Source organism: Atheta coriaria, unplaced genomic scaffold, assembly GCF_025399875.1.
Source record: "Atheta coriaria isolate IRGN ID8LTWV9N9 unplaced genomic scaffold, Caltech_Dcor_3.1 hic_scaffold_6_pilon, whole genome shotgun sequence".
NCBI classification, from domain to species: Eukaryota; Metazoa; Arthropoda; class Insecta; order Coleoptera; family Staphylinidae; genus Dalotia; species Dalotia coriaria.
Window position 1 is genome coordinate 4002718 of NW_027045448.1, and position 22523 is coordinate 4025240.

Sequence of the window (22523 nt, forward strand, 5' to 3'; positions counted from 1 at the left end):
CTCGACGACCCAAACAAAACACAATGTATTCACATATTCAAAGTGCAGCTAAAGATGCTCATGTAGCATGAAACAACATCATACATCATGGCGCATATTTAAAATTAAAATATTTTTAGGCAGATAGCCAAATAGCCAACACAATATCAAAACATTGGGGTGGAATCCAGGAATGCAATACGAGTGTGCAGGTTGTAACTAAGTGCATGTAGGTACATGCAGGCTTATTCACAAACGTACAAGGGATTAACCACAGTTTGGGTAGCACGCGAGTGCGGATAACGGCCATGCATGTCCTGGTTTTCGTCCTCGCGGCCATAGGGAGAAAGATATGCGCACAAAACACGCACAAATTGCAATAAACGACACTGTTCATTCGTGCATTATGCAATAAACCAAAGCACCCTTCCGGGTGTAAATTTTGCAATATTTTACCGATGCTGATTTAATTAGAATTACACTCCGCGCAGACAATATACATTATTTGACAATGATTTAGAAATTTCAGCCACGTAGCGTAATTTATTTCGAACGCGCATTAATTGTTAATTAAAGTTTTAAGTGCGCTCGCATTTGTATGTGCGCCGAAATAGAAACATGAGAAACGCATGAGAGCGCCAAACGGATAAATTAGCACCTAATAGATCAACACGCGCGGCACGGTGTAATAAAATCGTAAAATAACGCGCGCCGTAGAATGCAATTCAGCGCATCGCAGCGCGCGAATACTTTCAAAATTAATCTCAAAGTATTTACAAACGGAGCGCGCTCGCATTCATTAATCAAGCAAATGCATGACGGAAATGCCATCATATTAGCGCCATTAATTCAATGAAAAGCAATCAACGACAGTTTTAATTAGCCATTAATTACCTTCGCCTACTTGGCGGCTCACCGCACCACTCAAGGCGATGCTGAAATTTAATTATAAGCTACAGCACTAGCATTCGCGTATCGATGTGCTGCTTTCAAAATATTGTGATGGTGCATATCCGGGGGAACTTGAACAACAAACAACAAATCGTTAAAAAAGATCAATGGTAAAATTAACTGAGTAAAACTTTACATGTATTCATGTTCAAGTGGTTGGCGAGTTGTGTGAGTGGTTCGGGTCAATACCAGCAACTTCGAACGACGTGAATATTTTACTGGCTCGTTCGCGCTAATAATACAAGTTGAATGTCACGGCACAAACCGCAAGACAAGGTCCTACATTGAAATCTATAATTTCCTCAACGCGTGCGTTTGATTTTTTTCCTCTCTCTCCAAGTCACATCGATTTGAATAGATACAAATTACACTCAATCTAAACGCACATGCCGAGGGTGGATTTTTCAGCCTAGCAACACGAAATTCCATTTTTAGATGGCATTAAAGTATTACCAATCGATTTGTTCGTGTACACCCTGCTTTGCCGTCGTCTGCACACAGGTTGATGTTGATAATGCGCGGCTCCGGTGTTTCGATGAGGGTGGAAAGTGAAAAGAAATATGCGACGCGATTGACGATTACGCGACGTTTCGACGTGTTGCTGCCATCCCTAAATCTGTTGCCGGTGGGCAGACGACGGCGCCGGGGAAAATATCGAGCCTCTTCCATTCGATTACGCGAACGCGTCAGATTAATAATTAACAATTAATCCAGCGTAGACGTAGACTTGCATAGGGTGAGTTGAGGGTGAGGCATGGCTATTACACGTGGGATGATGTACGAGCAGCTGAGTAAACGAGGTTTTAATTGCATTCCTCCGACAAGCAGACGCGAAATGTAAAGTATAGAAATAATCAAATGATTCAAAATTTTGTTATACGCCACCCAGCTAACCAGTGACAGTAAAAATAAAAATACAATTTATAGCCACAGGAATAATCCAAGATCCTCCTTCGGATAGCGTTTTGGACACGTCGAGTATTTATTATTTTCTAAATTAGAGCAACATCTATTCTTACCACTCGACTATACTAGTTCATAAGATGAGCCCAGCAATTTCCTGCACAATGCAAAAGAAATGTTCTCGACGCTCGAGTCCGAAGCATTCTCCACCGGCCATTTATAAACACCGCCTCTCGGAACGTGCCCGACCGATGGCCTGGCTAGCTGCTTTTCTAATGTCTTCCCTTCACGAAGATTGATGCCCAGCGGGCAAGTTCCATAAGAAACTGCGTACTGCAATCGCCCATTCCAACCCAACAGCAGCATTGCGCGTTCTTGCTTGCCGCGCGCAGCCAAATTGAATTTGCGTTGAATTGTTGAAAATGACCATCGCCCCATGTCTAGCGCTTATCACACGTCACACATACGTGCAAAACTACTCCGCAAAATTGAGAGGAATTCGAAATAAAATAAAACCCAAGTAAAAAATTGACTACAATGAAACGTAGCAGCAGACCAAGAAAAAGTAAAGTACTTCACCACACACACAAGTAAATGCCCGCCGAGTTTAGTACGTACAGTGCTTCGCACTTTACAATTTAACCTCGCCGCCAGGCCGGGCGCTGCCATTTACCTCGTCCATTAATTTCATCCTTGAGTTACGGCTTTTAAATTGCATTACGGCTCGCCGACGCGAGGAAAGTGCGAAAATTTCGTTACCTTGCAAATTCGTAAGTACTCCCGAGTCTTGTATTGAATTGTAGGCGATGACGTGTGCATATGCCGACGTATTGTTTTATTTTGTGTGATATGTTATTAAGCTCTACGCATTCGAACGCTGCGCCGCGTTGCACTACAAGGCGAGGGTGCAATTGGTTGTTTCGATGCAGAATGTGTCTGGCGTAATTGTGCGTTAATGCAAAGACGAGAGAACACACAACGCGCACGGAACGTGATCGCAAACCGAATGGGATATTGACGCATTCAGGCACAACGACAAACAAGCAAACAACACATGCGTGGATGGCTGATGTGTGTATATGTTGAATGAGAGGCAAATTTGATTGAATTAATAATATTATTAGCGCAAATTTAATAATAACCGCGATGCATCAGACTAATTGCTTTAATAAGCGGATGTTTCAATGAATAATATTGCCGTCAACACAGAAAACTAGATTTTAATCCTGTTGTCATTGGCAATCATAAACAAACGCTTAGTTTGCAGTCGGAAAATTAATCGGCAACTCAAACAATGTTATATATTTTTTATGATAAAATTAATTTAGTAATTTTTTACATTGTCTCACAACGATGGAACTTTTGTACTACAATTTGTATTCGCGCTAATAACGCATGCAAATATTTGCAACGCAAACAAGTTAGCAGAATTCCAACTCATACCAACACAACTAACATTAAAATACGCGAGCATCGTTTTTCTCCATCATCGCCGAGTATGTGCAGCATGTATGTAAATTGAAAACATAAAATGAAAATCCAGCACGTTTTAACGCGGTAGAAAAACGTGGCAAAATGCGGCACGTGCAGCTTTGTTTCACTCGCGCCTCACTTGCATTTTCAACTTGTATTATTTCGGAAGGAGGGCGATGAAAACCTACAGGGTTTAGACGCAGGGACTAAAGCATGTGGCAGCCACAAAAGGCGCGATATTGTTGCTCATAATTTATTCAGTCGCGATGAGGGAGGTCTGCGAATGGCCTACGCGCGGCGATCCCAACAATCGTCGAGAGCACAGCCAAATGAGGAAAAAGAAAGAAAATTAGAAGCAGGGTGAGAGAAGAAAAAATTACACACACAAAAAAGAGCAACACAAAGAGTGTGAGACGAAGAAAAACTACGAAAAAGAAAACTTCTTCACTGTTGATGTTGATGAATGCAAATATTAAAATCTAAATACGTAATTTTTTCTTGCTTCAAATTCAAATTCGTGTAAATCTTCAACATCTCCTAATTTCCACTAATTTATTTTAAATCGATTCTTTGTTCGCCCTACAATTCCACTGTCGAAACACGTCCGCCAAATTCCAGTCGAAAGAGAGGCGAGAGGCGAAAATCATTACGTGAATTATTGATATAAACAGGAGAAGAAAACGCGGAGAATGCACACGCGCGCCGCCTCCAAACGAGGTGGATTTGTATTAGACATTTCGGAGTACGCACCCCAACCACCCCCGGACAAATGTATAGGCAAATAAATCGCGTCCTGAGCACTCCGGGCGAAACACACTCGAAGAACAAGCGCAAAAGGCAGTCGTGCGCACCAACACGTATAATAAATAACAAATAACAAACAAGAAACAGCCAAAAATGTAGGTAGAAGAAAAACATAACATCACAAAATTGCGACGCATCAAACCGTGAAAAGTAAATGATGGCGGCACGATGAAACGCCGCGCAAACAAAACGTAAAATTAATTAATATCTGAAGATTGTCATTGATAACATTTCACAATTTCGAGTTATTTAATTGTATATCAATCAATTAATCACAACTGTCAATGATAATACCATTGAAACAAGAAAATCCGGGAAAATTAATTTCATAAAACAATCTGTATATCCACAACCGCTCAATATGATGTATTGTTTTAACCGGCATGTTTGCCTACCCTGGTGAATCAATATTAATTCACACCTGAGTTACATGTGATACCTACACCACCGCCAATGCGATCCTCAGTCAAACATATTGACGCCAGCCAGCCGCAAACACGGAAATCCACTTAAATTACAACATTCATGTTGCTACATTCGATTGAAATTCAAAACGATAGCGATATACCAGCACAAAAATTAAATCATCATCCGCTAATCCACGATTCAATTAAGCCCACCACCCCCGCCCCTAATTCGCGTAGGTACATAATTTCTAATCTAAATTTTTAATGCGAAATTTGTTTTTTAATCAAATTCGGTGCGCAATGACGACCGGATTTGCATCAAAATACATCTTCTTGCACGCGCAACGCAACGTCGTGCACATTAATTTACACGGAGAAACAACCCCTCCTGGACGCTGCCTAAAACGGGTGCCCGTAGATTTTCCGCCTTTTAATCTATTAAAATATTCCCCGGATGCAATGTATCCGGCGATGCGGGAGACGCCTGCGATCGCCATCCCTTATATCATACTCTTGTATACATACATAACAAGCCACCACCATGGACAGACGCAGCACTAACTCACATCAGAACACCACTCTCCTCTACAAACACTAATGAGTTAAACAAAGACGGAAGAAAAAAGTTTGCGTTGCAAGGATCGACGCTTCGACAAATGATGTAAAACTTGTAATGATGTAAATGGACGAGATGGAAAACGCCGCCGCAGGCAAGAACAGACGGCGAACGCGCCTCCACCATCGCCCGGCTCCTCCGCCAGCGGGCAGACAATGCACAAGTCTGGATGTTAGTCAATTTCAGACGTCCCCGCAAAGAAGGAAACTTTTTCCAACAGATTATGTGCACGACTCGAACATGGTACCTTCGAACTTGTCGAACTTTGCACTTAGCAGCGTAGCGAGCCTTGGAAAATATAGGATGTTGCGTTCTTCCATCCTTTGTGTACACGCAATTTCCACACGCGCAGAAAAAAAGTTGAAAATAACTAAAAACATTGAAAACACCTTTGTGTGGAAGACTGTGGAGGAGGGTTGAGTCCTCGATAAAAACATGTCGATGGAAACAAACACGTGTGCGACGTCCTTTCGGTCGTATAAAAGCGCCGATGGCTGGCCTGCCGGCGGCGTACAACCCGCGCTGTATTACATCCATCAAGCCGGGAGAGACACGGAGGATGTCCCGCGGTGATTTTTCCACGTCGTGCGTTCTATCGACGTGTGACTTCCCCGAAGCATCGGCAGATAGCTGTCGATGTGTAGCTTCGGGGAAGCGGCGACGGCCGCGAGCGCATGGAAAATAATCATGTCAAGGCGGGTCTTATGATTGATAACGCGCGCTTTCCGATTGATTGCCTTTGATTTATCTGCACGTCTCCGGCCGCACGTGAATTCCCATCGCCAGCATTAGTGAGATTAAAGCCACAAAATGCAAAAAATATAAACGCGAAAAAAGTTTTAAAATGCATGAAAACTAATAAATATAAAAAGAGAATTTAAAATTTAAAACTAAAAGTTATAAAATGTTCCGTGAATATTAAATTCTTTATATGCAAGCTGAATTATTGATGTGTGTTCATTTTTTGCTCGTATAAATGCAATGCAAGTACATAACTCACTCTTATCGCGTGTAGTAATGTTAATAACTTTAATGCAAATTCCATTTGATAATTATATAATTAGTTTTCATTTTTTTTGCTCGACATACAGTCGGAGTAAGCGTTACGGTTGCACGTTAATGTTATAAGCTTATTACATTATCTGCAACTTGCAACACGTCTGTTTTGCATGCATTTATTTGATGTTTTCGTTTTATACGTTTTCACACATGAAATTTATGCAAAATTTTCATGGAAAAACGAACATAGAAAAATACTTCGTATATTAAGGTGTAAAATGAGTCCTTTAGGAATTACGTACATAGTGATATTATCAATGTAAGTAAATTCATTTTCCAAAAGAATAAAATTAATTAAAAAACGCTTCAAAAATTAAAATTTTAAAAAACCATCTACAACAAAATCCTTAAGTTGTTACACTTGAGTAAATCTTCTTTATTTCATCATTTCAAGCCCAAGTATATTCCTCTACATCCTCTGCGCCCATGTTTCAACCCTCCTGCACATATACTATAGAAAGGATAAAAGTACTACGCAAGCATGTTATGACACTTTTACCACCTTGATGAAACAGGGGCGCAAACGTCCTTTCAGGATGTCCTCCGCACTTGTACTTTTGAGCGCAGTTTCTATACAGTGCATAACTCAAAGCGGGCATTTTTTTAACATCCTCTCATGTCAGTCTGGCGGCCGAGCACCGAATATGAGACTTTAATGCGTATGAGGGGAAATTCATGAATATTTCATTCAACTTTTTGGTTTCGCGTATTTTTTCTAACTCTCCCGCTTCTTGAAAAAAATATTTCTTGATAGAAAAGTATGATGAATGTATCTCGGTTGGACTGGCCTAAATATCAGAAATTCCCTCAATATTCAAAAAGTTTTCCCCATTGCAATAAACACCGAATGCGATGGAAATTTTGCGCATCGACTTTTGTTATTACTCTGCTGTTAATTAAACCAATAATTAATCTACACTCGTGTACTTTTGTCGTGCGAGTCGTGTTCGTGAGGTTAACGATAATAAATATTTGCGCACATTTAATGAGCAAACACGCGCGGCGGCCGGCAATGCTACTAATCGGACTAACATGAAATACAAATCGAAGATGCCGCCACAAACAAGCGCCCGGTAGGTACGTTCAAATATCGCTTATTGTGTTACCAACAATGGTAAATAGATGAAGTTAATACAATTACCAGGCTACAATCGCAATTATCGGTCGCCAAAAACAAACGTAAAATTTCCATTGTGTACCACCAAACTAAATTCGACCATATCAACTAAAACAAACCCGAAACAAACTAAAACATCTTATTTCTAGTATAAAACTGATTAAAAGACGCGATTAAATCATTTTATCGAATTATCCGAATCAAGATCAAGCTGGAACTTCGTCCTGGATAAAATAGAGTCGTCCGTCGTCGCCGAGTCCAATTTAACCCTTTTCAATCTCACATCCGAGAGCAAATTAACCGCCGCCTCCGTCGTTTACTTCTAGCCTAAGCGAGACAATGTACACACACAGAGAAAAAGTTTTCCCGGTGTTGTTTTTTTTCGGCGTTTTTGTGTTTTTGTTTTCGTGTCGCTCGCTGCTCGTGCACGCTTGTTTAGCCAGCAACCAAAAGCAACCAAAACAAACACCCACAAAACGACGAAAAACGACCGCAATCACTAGGACGACAGCCGCGGAAGGAAACAACTCTCGCTGCGTAAAAAAAGCAATGCGCCTTCGCTCACAAGAATGGCGAATAGATTCACGAGTGCAAAGCGAAATGGATGGAAGTGAGCACGATACCATGACACACATATAGATATAAAGTGTTTTTAGTGCATGTTTTGTTTTCATTTGCTTTGAAAAAGCTCAAGAAAACATTTCTTACAAAAAAAGAAAGAAAGTGAAATGTGATTTGTAATTACAACTTTTTGCCACTCTGATATTGATTATATTTATATCTTTCGTAATTTCTTCTACAAGTAATAAATATCCCCGGCTAGCAGTTATTGCAATCATTCGCAGTACGATTCCCCCCTTTGTAATTGCAAACGACGATGATCCCATCACACTCCCCCGCACATTGTGCACTTTTTGCCCGTTTGCCAATCTCGGCGATCCCTTTGCAAGAGAAGCGCAAAAAAATGATAAGAATCGTCACATCTTCATCTCTATCGTCAGGGCCATTCGTCTAATATAGCAGCCAAGCTCCATAGCTCCAAGATAGAGTGGTAATCTGAAGGCCATTCGAGACCAGCATAGACGAAACTATCTCAGAACTCTAGTGATACACCAAAGACATAATAGAGTTGAGCGCAAAAAGCGGCGAAGAAAGTGGCTAAAAACAGCTTGATTATTGTCATTTATCGTTCGGAATGCGCAGCGTTTGTCAATGTCTAGATCTATGCGTTTTGATATCATGAGAATATAATCAAATTTGAATGATCTTATTGCAACAGTGCAATTTTCTATTCCCATAGAGATAATATTTACTTGCATTATCTTACAAGTTGCAGTTCTTGGCCGATGTAGATATCAGTTTAGTAGTTCCGTTATACCATCATCAAGTTTAGCTAACAATGCTCTTACTTTGTGGCAACGTCCTTCTTCCGCTCTTAATTCTACTGTTTAACGTTTTCAAAACTCTCATCCAAGCAAGAGAAACGCCTGCTACTGGCACTTATTAATGTAGCATTGCAGCATCTTCCATTATACTTGATAAACACAACCAAGCAACAATACCACAACAACAAGAGGAACAACAAGGAAATTATCCGTTGTTAATTGATGGTAAATGCATTTTATGAGAGCAACAAACAAACTAAACACACAACGGTGCATGCTACCACTTCATTTGCAACCGATTATTAATTACTTTCTTTTCACTTATGTGTACGTACATTTCTATTCATATTTCTTCATTTCTTCATTCAAGTACTCGTAATAATGTATTATATTGTTTTTTCTTGCTGCTAAACTTTTACTTTTACTCTATACAGATTATTATTTATTATTCGTTTTCCTTATTACATTTTTTGTTGCTTTATCGTTTAAATAAATAAATAGCTTATTATAATAATAAGTTATGAAATATTCACCTTACGTATTAAAAGTTGATCTCGTTCTCACATGCTACAGATATTCAGTAGGTGGAAGTTTTATAGCTTACAAACATTAACGATCGAGGAATTCGGCGTGTGGGTTTCCACGTTTCCCAATAAACCAATACAGAAACGACTTGTCCTCTAACCACAAGTGCTGTACATACAATAAACATTGATTACACAATATCATAGATATGATTACAGCATTTTTAAATTATTTCGGAAATCAGCTGATGTAATCATAGAAAATATTAATATTTTTCTATTTATAAATAAAAAAAGGAAAAATTCAATTGTTTATTACTAAATAATTTAAGAGTAATTTAAATATTTTTATTCCTTTTAAAATAATTATGGCATGTATGTAAAAGAGTAATTATTTCACATCAACGCATTTAAATAATTCTAAGAAGCAGACTTCCGAACGATGCCTTGTGCATACATAAAATAACTAAAACAACACTCAGGTGAACCAAGCAACTCGACCACATTCTACTTAAGGTTACACCCAGCTATGGCATTACAAAACAATTGTGAGAACGCACCAAGCGACTAATCGCCATTCATTCATCCGGCGTAATTTTAATCTTATGCATTTAAGTGATTCTAAAGTCGCACGTCCTTGAACATGTCTAGAATTATATTCCACCCGAGTATTTATAGCGAAATCACATGTCTACAGAAAAATTCACACTGATAATATTTACTAATGACAATTTCCGCAAATTTAAGCTAAGCCACGCATTGCTTTATTAAACTGATTAGTGCTCATAGACTTGATTCATTATCACATCGCATACTCAATTCACACTCACAGACGAAAAGGAAAGTCTCAATTTAATTCAATAATCGTATTATATGCGTGCATGCTACGCAATGAATCAAATTCAAACGCCAACGCAGAACCGTCACTATTACACGAGCAAATCATAAGCACCGACACTGTGCACGATTTAATATTGCTTATATGGTTATTATAAATCAGGTCCTGCAAGTGAAAATTTCTACATGGTAGTATAAAGTATGAGTTATGATCTGCTATTGCAACTCGTCGCTGTTGCAACAAAACTAATTTGCTTATTTGCCTATTATAATAAATGAACGGGAGAGTTGACAGCGCGCGCTGCATGAGCGTGGTGTGGCGACTATCACTATGATTACCAGCCGCTATAATTCATTGTAATTGAAATAATGTCAGTGTATTATAATGCAGTGTGAGTACGATGTCCTATTTTTTACGTTCCAGTGCATTCAAAGGTATTTATTTCGCTCAGACTAAACAAAACATAAAAAATTCCAAGAAAAATACGTTTTCAGGAAAATTTCCTATTTCTACATTGAACACAATAAAAATCTTATTTTTTTTCTTCGATGATAATTTGTTGAAGAAAATAACTTCAAATCACATGATTGATAGCTTAACATTTATTTTTAACTTTCAAGATCAATTTCAAGTTTTTTATGAGGAAAAGTGTCAATTGGTCAAGTTAATGGCGTTAATATAAATAAATGCCACCATAAAGTATCAAAAACACGCTTTTTGTTAACTACGACTTGTTTGCCGTGTCCACAGCGATTTAAAACAGTGCAAAACGAATAAAAGGAGGAATTTTATCTCGGCAATGGCAGTTCTCAGGATTGTGCGGTGTACGTGCAAAAAATGCGATTCAAGGTAATCGAGCACAGGAACTGTAAGCATTACAATTACCTGCACATTGAATTACGAGCATCGACGACAATGCCACCGCAATTAATACGCCACACGAGCATCGGCCGCAGACGCATAAATAATTGTGATTAATTATCACAACACGTTTCTGATTAACAAATTTTAATTACGTAAGTCATGTTTTTTCGTGGAATATCAATTAAAAATAGTGTTAGAGATCTAAACAAATAAAGCGATTTCCTATAAAAGCACGTGAAACGTTTAAAAAATCAATAAAATAAACTTGAACAAATAATATTTAACAATGAAGCGATGAGTAATATGAATCTGATACACTGCATCATTTGCATATTAAAGTGCATATAAATTCAAGCATTACAACCGGAAATGGTAATTAGCGGTCGCTCCAAACTGTAATATATACAGGATCGGATTAATTGAAATTTTAAAAAACATCCACTTCATCAATGACTCAAAATTAAAACAAAACTAAAAATTATTCATCATAATTTTACTAAAAATATACTGAATATTTAAATTCACCCCTGGATAATACACACAGTTATATATAATTGCATGTGCACTCCACCATCAGCTAAATCGACCGAAAGTGCTTAACTCTGCCGGTTTCAAACAGAACACCCACCCGCACACCCTGAGCTTCTTTAAACAAGGAAACACATTCAATTTCCTGTAGAAAATTATTCGTTTTCAAACCCTCCGTACGTGCCGTGCTCCTAGTACAACTCAGCGAAACATATGCGTTACACATGATATTTTTCCTCCGCGCCAGCGCTGATAAATCAAATTGCGATTGTAAATTGTACATTATGTACGCTTTACTTCGCCATCAAGGTGCAGTACGTAGAGTATTAAAGACCCTTCCGCACGTTGAATATTTCGCCCACGCCTAAAACCTCCTCATAATGAAATATTACGTACGTCATGAAAAAAAAAACGCCGCTTCGAAAAATTATTGGCTTCGTTCATTAACTTCCTTCGGCATTGTGAATATGCCGGACATAAATTTCTATTGTGTGCTCGATATTTACGATATTCAACTTCCGAACAGCATACACATGATTGCGTACTAAATTCGTAAATATGAGAGCATCCTAATGAAAAAAAAAGCACTTAAACATAAACCGTGTACAATTTCGATGATTAACCTGGTTACGGAAAAAGTTACAGTGCGGTTGTCGGCTGTCGCAAACGAAGCATTAAAGCACGAGTCATTAGTTTTAATCGATGGTTACATAAAAATCGCCCGTAAACTACAAGAAAAAGCGTCGACGCAGCGCGATAATAAAAAAAAACAACCACGAACACACAGTGCATAACCTTGTAAACAAGTAAAATTTATGTACTTTAATTTCCCATACTACACCTACGAGTACATCAACGATTATTTTAAATTTTTAAACTTTTTGATTGATTATTATTATTTCGTACCTTCCTTCCGCGTTGAAGTTTTTTTATCGTCTCGTTTCGTTTTGCTTTATAACTTTTTATGGGCATAAACTTTGCGTAAAGCAAACACGGCGTAATATTCGGCGAGGAATTCGTGGGGCGCGATTTTTATTCGAGTTTTTTTTATTATTTTTTATTTGAATTATAGGCACGCGGCTGCACTCGACTTCAAAACGCAAGTCGATGATCTTTAATGTAATCGCATCATGGACCCAGCGCGTAGAAAAATATGAACTTGCTGTGCGAAGAGTCGTAAAAAATCACAACCCCAACGCCAACGAGCGGGAATCACCCCAATAACGTTTTTGCATTATTATCGTTAGTGCCCGGCAAGTATTCAAACTATTCGAAAATATTCCGACTGAAAGAAATTTCCAAGGGTGCCGCACACAAAGTGTGCATCATGCAGGAATTCAATGCGATTATTAAAATATTTTTGCGCCCCCCTTATTCAAAAACTAAGAGGGATGCCGAGAAAATGCTCTATAAAATAAACCGGTACATTCTGGAAGCGTCAAAGAAATAATGAAGTACGCGCCAAGAAAGTTTTGCAAAACAAAAGTTTTGAAATTTCGAAATTCGAGCCGAAACATCAAATTCGCTTGTAGTCGAATTCGAACATCTTGGTCTAAGAATAGACGCACTTTGCAATCGTTTCTGCCCTTTATGCCGCCAAAACTTTCCAAGTTGGAGTTTTGAGCGAATCCTGCGTCGCCTGCGTACCAAGGTACAATATAAAAGTTATGATGTACTGAGTGGTTGCACTCAGCGCTATTATTTTCCGCAATATATAATATCAGACGAGGGGTGAAAAGAAACGCACCCCCGGCATGCCGCAGATAACTCGGCCGACTTTTACTTTACTTATAACGCGACGAAAGTACAATAGAGTTAAAAGCAGTGGGAATAACTTAGGCGACAACTACATATTTATATACAAAGTGTTTCAATATAAAAAATTTCAAGAAAAAACTAAATTTTATTATGTTTAAAATATTATTGGAACATTTTGTATATAACGCTTTTTGATATAAACGTTGAAAACACTTACATAATCGTCCGAAGGAATGCGACAGTCTTTTCCTGAGTTTCTGCATCTTGGAGGACAAAGCGCCACTTTTCTTCTCCCTCATGGTGACACCGGAGGGAAGGCCGACTGTAACAGAGCAAAACAAACGTTTCTTTTAGTTGGCGTTCCACGAGGCTAAATAAAATGTATACGGGCGATGAATACAGAGAAAAAAGCTTTACTCAAGAGCTGAAAATCAGCTTGGTGCAAGTCTAGCGGAGCCAAAACAAAGAAAAACACAAACGCAATCGCCAAAGGAGAAAGAATAAAAATACAAAAAAATATGGAAAATATCGAGTATAAAAATCACATTTTAAGGTCGCTTTCATGTCCCTTAGGGGGAATATTTAGCCTCGAAACAAAAAACAAGAAAATCAAAAAGAAGATCAAAGAATTTTTTGTTATTTAAACTGTAAAACAAACATATAACTCCAAATAAATGAATTATTTATACAAAAACTCAGATAATTGAAAAAATCAAGCACAATTAGCTGTTTCACGAATTGTGACAATACAGAGTCATATGCTGCGCACATGACGCGACATTTTCGGCATAAATACTTAGTGTCCGCCGCGTGATAATTTGATTCGCGACCAAACGAATCCAGCCGTCACAGCGTTCTTTTGATCACTTGTTAATTGTTAGCTTGTGCTGGTGTTTAAAGCATTCCCGACGACATTGTCGCATTGTGTTGCATTCGCTAACCGGATTACAAGGCGTTTGCTCTCCGCCAGTGTCACACTCGAAACTCGACTCATTTGTGCGCGCCTGATGCGTTAATGACTTGATGATTTCATGCCGGCTGCAATTGACTTTTCCCACACGCTGACGCAGAGTGCACGAGCACATCTTGCACACAAATTCTATTCCATCCATCTAGAAATTTGTTTGGTATACATGTCACTCGATTCTATTTTCTAAAGTCTTCGTATAAATACTTCTTTGTGTGTGGCTGCCTCATCATCTGTTAATGCTTCTGTATTTTTTATCGCAACTGGTTCGTTGACACGCAAACTTGTTTGAAAATTAACTATATAGCTGAATTAAAGCTTGACTGGTGCATTGTGGTAAAGTGAATGTTTTGTTCTCATACTCATGTGCGCGCTTGCATTCATTCAATTGATCATCAGATGTTGCTCATCGCTTTAAACTTGTAAAACGATCGCATTGTTTTATGGTCGGCTGTCGGCCTGTTTACGGCGTTATTCACATATTGTTTGCATCCGGCTGGCGCACTATTTGAAATTAACAAGATTTTGATCTTGTTATTTTTTCTCACCGGCGAGATATTGAAATTTTTGAAGTGAATTTGTTTTTGTTTGCCTTCTTCCGCATCAGAGCGAGATTAAAATTGAAAGAAACAACGCATTTGTAGTGCAGGAGCTCCGCCCAGTGAGTTCTACGCATGCGCAGTTAGGAATTCAGTGACTTTTCGCACATTTTTTCGTGGTTTCGTACACATTCATGTGGTTAACATTCATTCCGATAAGATTGTGAAACGGACGAATTGATGTTAATATGTTGCGACTATGCTATTTCAATATTTAACCATTTGTCGATTAACAACTTTTCATTTACTCACGCTTGAGGCATACCAACAATATTTGAAGAATGCATTCCATGTCAATCATACACAAGGCGAAATTTATACTCGAAATTGTTTTAATTTGAAATTTGCTGACTTTTGGATAATTTACTGCTGTGCACGCGTTGTTTTTGCTTAGACTGCAGTTTATTTTATGTCATAATACGAACTTTATGAATTTTACATTCCGAAAATGTCTAAATTAAAATCTTTACGATCACATCGTGTGCACAACATGAGAAAAAGTAGTAAATACTGAAATTGCACTTGCATGTACAAAATAGACATAAATCTTGAGAGATCCCAATAATTTCATAAGAGACATCCCACATCCACATCCAATTTGGTTGCTTTAAACTTTATTAGAAATCTGTGGGCTGAAAGCATACACTTACTAAATTAAAAATACTTAATTTAATTTGCGGGACATGGATAAATGCACTCCTCGCTTGTATAATGCAAGTGCATAAATTCACTAAAAATACAATAAACAATAGAAAAGCGGCTGAATTCGTATCCGTTTATTGACTTTCTTCAACTTTGTACTGCGCACAGAAATAACACACTAGTACAAGTACTAGTACTGGTACAAAACGTTACGACTCGCAATGAATAATTTATTGCGACAAAATTTATTATCTTCGGGAAATTTAAATGCTATAAATAATCGATAAAACTGCATGTAAGCGTTGTTGAAAAGACAATGCATTGCATAACAAAAGTGCATTTAATTTACCTACTTGAATATAATTAGAAAATAACAAAAATTTACTGAAAGACTTATTTAAGTTTGTTTGTAGACTTTTCACCGGAAAACTTCTGAATGAATTTTTGTGAATTTTGAAATTTGGGAAAATTAAACTTTGGAAAAGAACATAGGCGACTTTTTGTCCCAAAAATCAATTTTGAAGATTCAATATAAAAGAAAAGTTTTTACGAAAAATCACTGTTTTCCTAACAAATATACTCATTATAAATGCAAATATTAGTTTTCCTGTTTATTTGTGGCGTTTCCACACTAAAATCATTGAATGATTTTTAATATATTTTGGTATAGAGATAGTTTTGATCAAGGAAATGCAAAGAGGCAACTTTTTATCGCAAAAACGTAACATGAAATGTTTAAAATAAGAACTCAAATTTACAATGACGAATCATGACGCAAAAGTGCATTATGAACATTTCTCATTTCTTTAAATAAAAATTGATAAACAAACTTAAATAATAAAAATTTATATTTTACTACAAGACACATATTTACTGTAAATTCACAAAATAAACTTCTTAAAATCTTATTTTGCGCACTCAAAATAGTAATTTTCTTCAGAAGTAAATTACTTCCGAGCAAAGCTCGCACAGATTACTACACAACATAAACAAAACAAACCATTTTATTTTTTGTGTCAACCGGGAGTCATGGACAAGTAGAGACAGTCCAAAGACTTTTTTTATTTAGTATCCATAGTTATTAATTGCATTTGACCTCCGCGACAGCATTACACATCACTTACACACTTCTATTTCCTATCCAACACACATCCCGAGACCTAAATAATCGCCGTATCAAACAGAAGCGACCACCGAGGCGACGGCCACAAAACGATATCCGTTTTATTTAATACTTGGAGGACAAAGCTTGTTTTGATATGTTTCTTTTTTTAATATAAAATGATATCCAGGCGCACTCTGAATGCGAACGCATTCCAGCGTCATTAATCATTCCCCGCATTTATATTTATATACACAATGTGTATCAAAATAAAATTTGTAGGAAATTTGTATAACACATGCCGATAAAGTCGACATTCTACTTGACTGGACTGGACTTGAATGAATTAATTCTCTACATTTTAGCCCACGCTCTACAATCGCAGAAGATGAAAAAACTGAATGCCCACATTTTAAGCAATCAATCACTTTGATAGAATGGTGGCAAAATGGTGCGCGGAGAAAGTCGCAACTTGGTTGCAATGTGCATAATATGTAAATTTTAGATATAATTTATAATATTGCGCACATTGCATAATATTGGTTTTTATGCCTGAATGACTGACCAAAAAGGTGAGCTGCGGTTGAGTGTTGAAATCATTAATTAAAAGCGCACAACGTTCATTCATTAAATTTTATTTTGTGTGTCTAACCGTGTGTGATATTAATATGGAAATTTTGTAACATTAAATGAGTGTGGAGCCCAAACAAGCTTGTAAGTTTTGATATTTTATGACAAAATCGAAACTAGTACAATAATGTCAATTAATTTCAATGAAAGTGCAAATTCAAACAAAGTTCAATAAATGTGAGGACATATCTACTGTAGTTTTGAAAGTTTGAAAACTCAGTTTCACATCGAGAGACCACTTGAAAATTGATCAATTACTCGTCATTATTTGCGTCCATTATTAACATCTGTTTAATCTTGACATTGATGACATTCAAACTATCTCGTTTACAACCAAATACAGAATGTAATTAAACTGCTTTCTATTCGAGTTTTCCAGCTTATTATTTTATTATCTATCGGCTATTCAGTACATGACAATTATGGTAAATGTTATAAATTCAAATGTACGTTTGTGACACTTTCAGACATAAACTATTAAACAAATTTTTATAAATTTTGGTATCGTGATATTTTTGGGAAAGAAAATTAAAATAGGTTGATTTTTGTCACAAAAATATAACTGGTAGCGTGTAAAATAAGGCATGAAAGTTGATATGAAGATTCAATCATAGTTATAGTTCTAGAAATCTGATCAAGATGGCGGAAAAGCATATTATAAGCCTTTCTCGTCATTTAAGATTAAATTTAAAATCTTAACGTCAAAAAATGACTAAAAATAGCTTTAAAAAACAACAAACAAATTAGTTAAGCAACTTTTAACTAAAATCAACGAGAAAAAAAAATAGAACTACATATTTTTATCAAGTTTAAAACATCGCAACGTCTAATTAAAAAGCCCATATTTCTTAATTAAAGAAAAAACTAAAATTCTTCACGCAATTATTAATAAATCATCTAAACTAAACCGATATTAACCCGCATATGTTAGATGATAAGCTCGCCATAAATAAAAACATCTCGGCATTATAGATTTAGAGAAGATCAACTGATAGCGCTATTTTCGTACCGGTTGCGGTTGTGTCCCAAGCAGAACCTCAATATATTGATTAATACCTTCATCGCGTCGGCACTTAACATCATCATCACCGAGAACGCAAGCAGTCAGTCAAGAGCGACACAAAAAAAGAAGTGCGGCTATAAATAAACATCGATAGACGCTTATTACAACATTATAAGCCTTAATGAAATTATTTTCGGAAGCATTCGCCGATCAAACAGCCGTTTATTATGGAAGTTAAGTGGAAGCAGACTAGACGCGAAACGTTATTATAAATAAAATCGAACTTTCAATGAGCCAGTTGAGCTATTTTTAATGATCAAACACAATTTTCCGTGAAATCGTAGGAAGAATGTGTAAAATAAACTAAAAGTCGATGCATACTTCTTTGTTGGTCAAGGATAAACAATGTTATTTCAGCATTATTCCAACAAAACATCTATTTAATTTAAACTTGTAAAATACTCTACTTTTATTTTAAAACTTAAAATAAAAAGTGTTCTAAAGTAGTATCTAAGCTGATCTGAAAGGTCTGCAAATCTGATCTCGCACTAGCATAATGTGATCCTTTTCGGGTTCATGTTAAATCACCTGACACGAATCGTTTTACGTCACGGTCTTCAGCTTTTATCGAATTAAGATTTTTTTCACTATTTTTTCGTTGTAGTAAAATATTTCCGTTCGGTCTACGGGCAGCGTTTTCAAGTTAAATCACCTGTCACGAATCATGTTACATTATCTGCATTTCAAATGCTTCTCAAGCTCTAGAAATATTCTACTTCTTCATAAATCTTGTGCTGGGCTATTTCTATAGATCCCACAACAACTTTTCACGGATATTTGATTTCAAAGAAGTATAAATAAATAAATGCACTCTCCGTACACTTGCAGCCTGCACGCCCGATTGATTTTCAACGTTGTCGCGTGCTGACACACTTTCTAACCCGTCGAGTGGTTTATGTGCATGAACAATAATTAAGTGCCAATTTTCTGCACGATGTCAAAACCAGCTCCGATGGTATTTGAGAGACATGCTGCGAAATTTTAGACGTTTGATGATTCTTAGCATCCATTAAAAAGCCATTTGGTCCTCTTCAATCACAACCAATCGCAATACCGAGAGACAAAAGCCAACAAAAAGGGAGCGGCATGTTTATTTAATGTCTTTATCTTGTAAAAACACGAGTGCATGCTGCGAGACAACAAGCGTTGACATTGTCTTCGCCAAACGTCAATAAACGATGCGTGAAGCATCGTCAATTGGATTCGAGCCACAGCGTCCCTCTTCAGTCTCACGAGTGACAATAAGCCGTCTTCTTGATATCAAGGGGATGAATGTAGATTTTTGGCTTGCGGTCGCATCCGGTAAACCATTTGTTTTCCGCGCATCACTCAGGATCGAATGTTTGCAGAAATATGTATTAGTAGCGCATTGACATGAATGCAACACCCCTGAACATCGATGGGGGGAAATGCCACGATCCATCAGCGCGCGAGGAAAAACCAGCAACAAATCCGCGCGCCACCACAAAAGCAGATTTAATTTATTGATGGACCGACCCAAAGTGTACGAGAGACCAAAGAGAATGCGTTAAAACGTCAATGCCAACGCTGGCGAATGACAAACGACGCAACCATAACGTGTTCTCGCTATGCGTACATTTGCACCCCCAAAGCACTCACGAAAATGTGTAAATGTGGAGAGGAAAAACGCATTTTCGCCGAGTTAACTATGTAAATTTATGAATGAACAAAAATCACTCAGCTTAGCCACCAGCGGGAGAGTAAAACTAAGCCAATATACACCCGTGGTAATTTTCCAATCACCCTGTGTAGTTGGATTTGTTGTTTACACAAGTGGAGAGCTTTCCGGCGGGCTTATTTTAATTTCCGCATAGCGCATGATAGGTGTACGTGAATATATGAAAGCTAAAAAGCATCCACTCGTTCGTTGTTGTCCAGCGCAAAACAAACACAACACCAGCATTCACATTCGCATAAAGTTAGCGGGGCACTTCGATTGTACACAAAACAACGGACAACAGCTTTGCTGGTACGGATGGAAGCGATGCGATTACGTATTAATTCGGGGCGGCTCGCCCGCAATTACGAACGCCGATTGCCGGCGAGCTGGCGGCGCAAATAAATCAACAATTTCCCATTAACAACACAAACGGAGTGTGCGCGCACGCGCCGCAAACACATATATACATAGATGAACGAGTATGTCTCCCGAATTAATTGTAAATCAGTGAATACGGCCCATATGGGGCAGCCGCGTGTGTGTAGTTTGCGAGGGAGGATGTCGTGATTACACCAACGACTAAGCCTATGGTCCAACCGAGTCTAGACTGTAGACAAATTAAACAAAACGAAACATTCGACGCCAACACGGATGGTCGCGGATGGTTTTTATGTTTGCATTACGACGCGACGACAACATGCAGCCCAACCAAATGTGCAATCAAACTTGATTTTCATGTTTAGGTATTTATATTTAGCCAACAAATAAATATTTTATAAAAATGCCAACAATGCACGAATAGAAGAAATATTTACTTAATTAAAATACTGGAATGTTTTTACTACAACTAATTAATTTCATTACACGTTCTTGGGCTATTTTTAACTTCCAAGAGGTTAACACTGGACAATTACACGTCGACATTCATTCCAAGAGTGCCGGCAAAGTTTAGCACTCGCCGTTGAACACGAAATATTAGCAATAAAAGAAATAAACGCCCGACACCAACTGAGCAAATACAAGAGAACCTGAGAGCACCAAGAAGTTCAAGTGGAAGTTGGATGCGCGCACTTTTCCACTGAAATGTGCAATTTCTTAAAACTATTTGCCGTAAAGATTTGCGCCAACCTCGCCTACTAATACATCCATTGCGCCAGCGGCTAGCGAAGAGAACAAAACTATACACGAGTAGTTTTAATGAACAAATAGCTGAATGTCGTCGCCTTCTATTTCCACTCGACTGGCCGTCGTCGCCGAGGCACTGGCCGCGCGCGAATAAATAAAAGATCGCAACGTCGACGATGAGGCGGGGGCATAAAATCGCGCTCGCATCACAACCGCACGACGAGTTTGAAATTTGCTGTATGCGTTTATGTGTGTAGGTATATCTGTGTGCACTGAATGCATCTGTAATTACAACCAACAAGTAACAAACTAGACGGGCGCAGACATGCGACTAGACGATGCGTGATGCTTCGGATGCGTCGAGAAATACAAGATGCGAAAGCAGCGAGAGTCGGAAATTAATGAGATTGGATGCCTCCAATATGAGAATATGAATTCATATTTTGATGTTTCAATGACAAGTGCTCACGATATGACAGGCACATGATTACTAAAATGTCATTAAACTCGCTGCAACAGACGTAAAAATAGTTACGAATAGTGCGTTGACTCGTGGACGTATTTTTAAATTTTGCGATCGACAAAAATAGAAATTTGTTGATTGAAGAACGATCGTTAATTTTCAGTGTGTAATAAATTTCACCATCAATTGAATATCACCTGCTAAAACTACGATAAAAATAAATTGAGTGTCAATGTCCATTCGTGACGTTTAATTTCTGATGATAAACATCATATTAATACCCTTTCTGCGTGAACTAGCAGCGAAAACGAGAAAACAAGAATGCAAAAATAAATGGAAACATATGTATCAATGTCGTGGCGTTTTCATTCGATGCAACTGATATTGATTTACCGTCATGCACACTCTGACAATCAAATTAAAAATAGTTTTTATTGCCGACAAGAATTTATGGTGTAATTTTTAATTTTTTCTCCTTTTTTTCTCTAGATTAATATAAATTTCTATCAATTCGTAATGCAGCCCACATGTGTAGGATGACTTCATCGATTAATTAGACAAAACGTTTACAGAGTGGTATATAAATTGTACTTAGTGTTTAGTTTGATAGCTAATAGTCTAAGTAAAAGTCTAGGCAAACACTCTATGCCAGCCTACATGCATTAAAACATTAAGTCTTTGTTTCGTCGTGCGGCCGACCGCCAATTCGGAATTTAATGATTCATTGAACGTGTGCATTAGCATTATGCGAGTAAAGTTGAGTAATTACTAGCATGCCGCCCCCGCGCGCGCACTGAACCCAGCGCGCCAAGTTGTCGGCTCAACAGAGCGCAAAACCGCTAGGAATTAATGTCTTTATAACTATTTAATTAATACGTATAAACTTGGGCAAATTAATTCACTAAAAACCTGTTAGGAGATAAGTTTTCCTCTTGGTGAATCAAGAAAAACATTAAAAACAAGAAAATATTTTGGTTATTCTCTGTTTGAAGCCATAGATAAAGCAATACTCAATTCTTATCTGAAGTTGTCTTCGCGCAAAAGT

At 37.7% G+C, this 22523-nt stretch overlaps 1 protein-coding gene across 3 annotated transcripts in view; it reads right to left on the bottom strand.

Moving 5' to 3' along the window:
* Nucleotides 1–22523, bottom strand: part of Eip63E (cyclin dependent kinase Eip63E) — a 91431-nt gene that overhangs the window by 41159 nt on the left and 27749 nt on the right. For all 3 annotated transcript variants that reach the window (XM_065304306.1, XM_065304307.1, XM_065304308.1), the window contains one exon: nucleotides 13424–13528. In XM_065304306.1, the coding sequence (XP_065160378.1) occupies nucleotides 13424–13528 (105 nt within the window). The remainder of the gene's footprint in view (nucleotides 1–13423; nucleotides 13529–22523) is intronic.